The 5483-nt window shown below is 50.7% G+C and overlaps 1 protein-coding gene across 1 annotated transcript; it reads left to right on the forward strand.

The window, feature by feature from the left end:
- The first annotated feature begins 1320 nt into the window (after positions 1–1320).
- Positions 1321–3349, forward strand: LOC124690230 (protein ROLLING AND ERECT LEAF 2-like). Its single transcript, XM_047223642.1, has 2 exons — positions 1321–1840; positions 1941–3349. Exons 1-2 carry the CDS (start codon positions 1321–1323, stop codon positions 3119–3121), a joined length of 1701 nt encoding a protein of 566 aa, XP_047079598.1. The 3' UTR covers positions 3122–3349.
- Positions 3350–5483: the final 2134 nt, after the last annotated feature.

A 5483-nucleotide genomic window follows, 5' to 3' on the forward strand; every position in this document is an offset into this window, starting at 1 on the left:
CATCTAAGGCAACATGCCGCCGTCTTCAACACGGGTTGTAAGAATCCATTACCCCACCCCTCCATCCCACCATTATCTCCTTAGCTCATGAGTTTGAGCTTATGGTCGATTTCATGGTTACTTATGCAACATCAACTTCATTAGAACTCGCGGATGACGATTTTTTTTCAGGCAGCTGTCATCGTATCTATGATTTAGGGATGCTTTTGGTCCATCAAAGAGCGATTTGTCACAATTACAGGCCCTCAACACATATGCTCCCATGTTTAAACGCGAGAGAGAGAGAGAGAGAGAGAGAGAGGGGATCACAATTCTAAATTACATCTATACAAAAACAACAATGTAGAGGCTACCAACATGCTTAGGATGAAAAGAGATGATTTTAACCAACTTATGAACACATTAAGGGTTAGGGGTGCTTGATGATAGCGCCACACCCGTATAGAAGAGCAAGTGTCAATGTTACTCCATGTCCTTGGAAATAGCTAGAGATTTCGACTGAGATAATATCCCGGTACTTCAAGCATGTCTTGTATTCTATTGAAGAGCTTAGAGGAAGATGATCAAGCCTCCATCTACTCGCACTACCCCAAGGAACAAAAATTACTGCCGATGGTTTCCATATTTTAGGTTGAGCAACTCTAGCTTGTACTTGATGACCTTGCATTGCACCAAGGCTTAGCAATCATGTTCATGTCAGAATTGTACTGGGTCACTTGATGATACTCATGTCACTGCTAGAGTGCCTACAAGAGAATCTCATGCATAGAGGAGGAGAAAACACTACACCATCCAAAAAATGCTTGCGGCTGTTAATTATGACATGAAGTTCACATATGCGTTTGATGGATGGGATGGATCAGATATTTGCTAATATCTTGGAGAGATCTTGTGGCCTCACAATTCCAAGGGTAAGTTCTACCTCACCGATGCCGGATATATTTTCTGCCCTGGAATTGTTACTCCCTTCAGATCAACAAGGGGACGTTGGCAACTAAAAGGTAGTAGCATAGTGGATGCCTGGAATGCACACCCCGATCTCCATCTGAAGTGCACCAACCAGAGCTTCGAAATACATCTTCATAAGCGAAACGAGCGCTCCTTTTTTCCGACCACTTTCCTATCATTCTTCTACCCAGCTTTCCCATTAGTACCTTTCTTGCTCGACCTCCATCCACACTGTGTTGTGTTCATAATCAGCAACGCGCCATCACCAGTGTGCGTTCGCCGCTTATAATAAGCTAGCCAGTCTCGCGTCGATCGAGCCACCTCCACAGCAACTGCTTGCTACCTTGCTCGCGAAGTAACCGAACACCACCAATGGGACTGGCGTGGTCGCGCCAGGGGGACGCCAGCCGCGCGGCGGCGCGCGAGCACACGAAGCGGTGCAGGGAGCGGCTCCGGCTCATGAGGGAGGCCGTGCGGCTGCGCCGCCAGCTCGCCGCCTCGCACGCCGGGTACCTCAAGTCGCTCGCCCTCGTGGCCTCCACCCTCACCCGCTTCGCGGTCGGCGAGCCGCTCCCCGTGTCCGACCACACCCCGCCCGCCGTGCTCGTGCACCGCCCCGTCGTGGTGCCCTCCACGCCGCCGCCGCTCCTCCGCTCCATCGAGCAACAGCAGCAGCAGCGCGAGCGGCAGGAGCAGGACGGTGTCGTTGCCGCCGAGGCGCCGGTTGAAACCGCTCGCCGGGATAATCAAGGCGGAGAGGAGCTGCGGACGGCGGTGAGGCACCGGAGCCTCGCGGAGGTGGCGGCGGGGTTGGAGGAGTACTTCGTCAAGGTTAGCGTCGCCGGCGACGCGGTGTCAAGCCTGCTCGAGGCCAGCAACGCCGGGTACCATGGTAAGCCACGCACTGACGAGAATCTCACGTGCACTTCTCCACATCTCCATTCATAGTCCAATGCAATAGCGTGGCATGTTTTGAATATTCCTTCCTGCAGGTGGATCCACCAGCTTCTTGGGCGCGCTCTGCTGCCTGTCGGCGCCGTCGGTTTCGCACGACCGCATCGACAGCATGCACGGCGGCCGGCGGCATAGCTCCACCTTGCAGCAGCTCATGGCGTGGGAGAAGAAGCTGTACCGGGAGGTCAAGGAGCGGGAGCGGCTGCAGCTCCGCCACGACAAGAAGCTTACGCAGCTGCGGGACCAGGAGTACAGCAGGAAGATCAACGTGGACATCCAGAAGCTCAAGGCCTCGTGGGACAGGGCGCGCGCGCAGCTCGACACCGCCTCCCAGGCCGTGGACGCGAGCTCCACCGCCATCTCCGGGCTCCGGGACACCCACCTCGCGCGCCAGGTGCTCGGGCTCTGCCACGCCACGCGCGACATGTGGAAGGCGATACGGCAGCACCACGAGGCGCAGTGCCTGATCGCGCAGCAGCTGCGCGGGCTTAGCAGCCGGACGTCCATGGATCCGACCACGGAGATCCACCACGAGGCCACGCGCGCGCTCGAGGCCGCCATGTCGGCCTGGTGCGCGGCCCTGGGCCACGTCGCCAAGCACCAGCGCGAGTACGTCCACGCCCTGCACGGCTGGCTCAAGCTCACGCTGGCGCCGATCAACGGCGCCCAGCAGGCACCATCCTCCCCCGTTGCAGCGGAGTTCGCGGAATTCGTCGATCGGTGGGGGAAGGTGCTCGACCGCGTGCACTGCGCCGAGGTGCTCAAGTCGATCAAGAACTTCGCCGGCTCCACCCACGCGCTCTACGCGCACCAGAGCGACGAGCTCCGGGTGGCGCGCCGGGTCCGGCGGTACTCCCGCGAGCTCGACCGCAAGTCCCGGATGCTGCGGCAGGTTGAGAGCAGCTACTACGACTCGTACGTGCCGGCGGGGTTCTCCATGTGGAACCGCGGCGGGAGACACTGGAGGGACCACGACAGGATGCAGGTGCACGACGCGCGCAACGAGGTGGCGCGCCGCAAGGAGGAGATCGCCGTGTGCCGGAGGATGCTGGAGGACGAGATGAGGAGGCACGCCAAGGCTATCGACGGGACAAGGGCTGCGGCGGTGACCGGCGTCCAAGGGACGCTACCTGCGGTCTTCCAGGCCATGGCTGCGTTCTCGGCGTCGCATGCCAACGCGCTCGAGGCTGTGTGCAGGCACGGCAGTAACCACCAGTAACAATGTAGCATACACGTAAATTCTTGCTTCCTTTTTTTTTGACGTGAATTCTTGCTTCCTTTTTTACATGTACAATGAGTAGTGGTAGAATTTTGGAATTTGAAAGAAATGAGACATGAAACCTTTCGTTTTTTTTGCGAAAAAATGAGACATGAAATGAATGCTACTGAAGTGAGTACTTGACATGGCATATGACTATGGCAAGGCCGCACCAATTTATTTGGGCTGGAGGGAGTATTGGAATCAAAGAATGAATATATGTTCGGCATACATGTTGATCAGAAAAACTAGCCGCCTCTCTATCGGACTGGCTATGCTTACATACCTTCCATGTCTGTCTAAGAAAACCTAGCCACGGGTTCACTTCCATCTCCGTCTACACCATACATCGGTTTCCCTCCTTTGGCTGGCCTTGCTAGCGTCGAAAGGGATGGAGAAGCCGATCTATGACTGAAATTTTATATAAAGGTTGTGTTTTTAATAGATTATATTCTTCTTGGCCCCTGCATTAATTGAGATGGCATCGTCTATAATAAGTGATCTTCGATCTTTCGTTCGATCACGAGATCTCTTTCTTGACGTCAATGGTGATTTTAGAAGATTATTTTTATCTAGGTATGATCCTTCACATCTTTCTTAACGAGATTGCGTTTATATTTGTTCTCATGTTTGCAGCAAGAAGGATTGTTCTCGCAATATCTATCCCGGCTCATCTTCCCAACAATGGTGATTCATCCTATCAGTTGCAAGAGACATTGACTAGGACGTTCGGTTGCTTCTCTCTAAAAATTACCTATGTTGGGCTACTCTTGTCGATGTTGGTTGATTACTTTACTGTCTGCATCGTGCAAGTAGATTGAGCACTACTGCTCAAAATTACGGGAGAACCCTCATTCTATTTACATGTTTGTGATGTGGCATCTACGTTATTTTTTTTTGCTACCTTTACAAAAGTACAAGATTGTATCTTGGGAAAAGAAAGAGTTCGAAGATCTCAAAAATGTTCTCATTTGTTTTTAATTTTATTTTATAATCATTTTTTGATATAGCTCATAGATCTCTACCATATATTATCCGCTACTATAAATATATCATGATTATCAAGAAAATTTACATGTGATTCTATCGTGGGAGGTGTCATTGTTGCCTAGCTAGTTGCCCCTCTGCCACCGAGTGCTGGCCTTCTCGTGTCGGCCTCCCCCTGTCTATGCTATTGTCCATGTTATGGTGGTGTCTATCTTTTCGAACGCGAGGTCGTGGACACTGGGGCGATGACCCTGGGAGGTAGACTACGCGTGTGTCTCTGCGGAGAGCGGCGTTGATGTGGTGCAGGTCCCTTTTTTTGGCCATGTAGATGGCGAGGAGCGGGCGGGGGTGATCCTGGTGTTGGTGGCGGCTCAACAAAGACAGCTCCCATATCTTTTTTTGGAGGCCAGGCTAGGGGACATTGGAATACCAAGCATGGTATGATAGTTTTTCCGAGCAAAATCTCAGCGCTATGGCGCCAACGACTTCGATGCATACATTTATCGTGACCCTCTCGTGGGCGCCGTAATGGTTACATTATCCACGTTTGGTCTTTGGGTGAAAACCTGCGGTTCATCTCGACCGAACTCTGATGTCGTCGGTGGCAAGTTTGGGTCTTCCTCTGTTGATCTGCATTGTAAGAGGGTTCCCTTATTAATTTGTATCGGTTCGACCATTTGACTTTATTATTTCTAAAGCAGAACAAAAACATGTTCCATCCGTCCGCAAATAAGTGTACATTTGGCTTTTGGTCAAGTAAAATTTATCAAATTTGACCGATTCTTTAAACAAATATTAGAAAGATATGTGACATTAAATTACTATATCATGAAACCACATTCCAAGATGGGTCTAGTGATACTAATCTAGTGTGACAAATCGTGATATACTTTCCTGGAAAGTTGATCAAATTTAATAAAGTTTATTTAACTTGTCCAAAATGTACATTTATTCAGGGAGGGAGAAAATAACCTACTCTAGTAGTATTCAACGTGGACTTGCATAGCGCAGTAGCACTAGGACGGCCACACACTATTAAAGCAAATTTATATGGCGCATCTAGGAGCTTTACTTAAAGTTATCATGTACGCCTCCTTGGTAATGTGTATCTTCTTCTGCGTTTATATTCAGAACTATGTCCAGGACGGACTGACGGAGAAAAGCACTGACTGGTGTACTTTTCTTTCTGTTTGATTTGATAGTTAAGGATTAGAATGAATATACACACGCAATTGAGACGAGGAAGACTCCAAATTCTCGTTGCACATGCGTCGTACCAAAGGTTACACGACGACCTTTCTTGACCGCTTTCGCCGATTTAAAAACATAATCGCGG

This window comes from Lolium rigidum, chromosome 2 (genome assembly GCF_022539505.1).
Source record: "Lolium rigidum isolate FL_2022 chromosome 2, APGP_CSIRO_Lrig_0.1, whole genome shotgun sequence".
Lineage (NCBI taxonomy): Eukaryota > Viridiplantae > Streptophyta > Magnoliopsida > Poales > Poaceae > Lolium > Lolium rigidum.

Excerpts from the sequence above, each read along its gene's own strand:
- LOC124690230 (XM_047223642.1), top strand. The coding sequence starts at position 1,321 with ATGGGACTGGCGTGGTCGCGCCAGGGGGACGCCAGCCGCGCGGCGGCG. Across the intron at positions 1,841-1,940 it reads CAGCAACGCCGGGTACCATG|GTGGATCCACCAGCTTCTTG; the intron begins GTAAGCCACGCA and ends TCCTTCCTGCAG.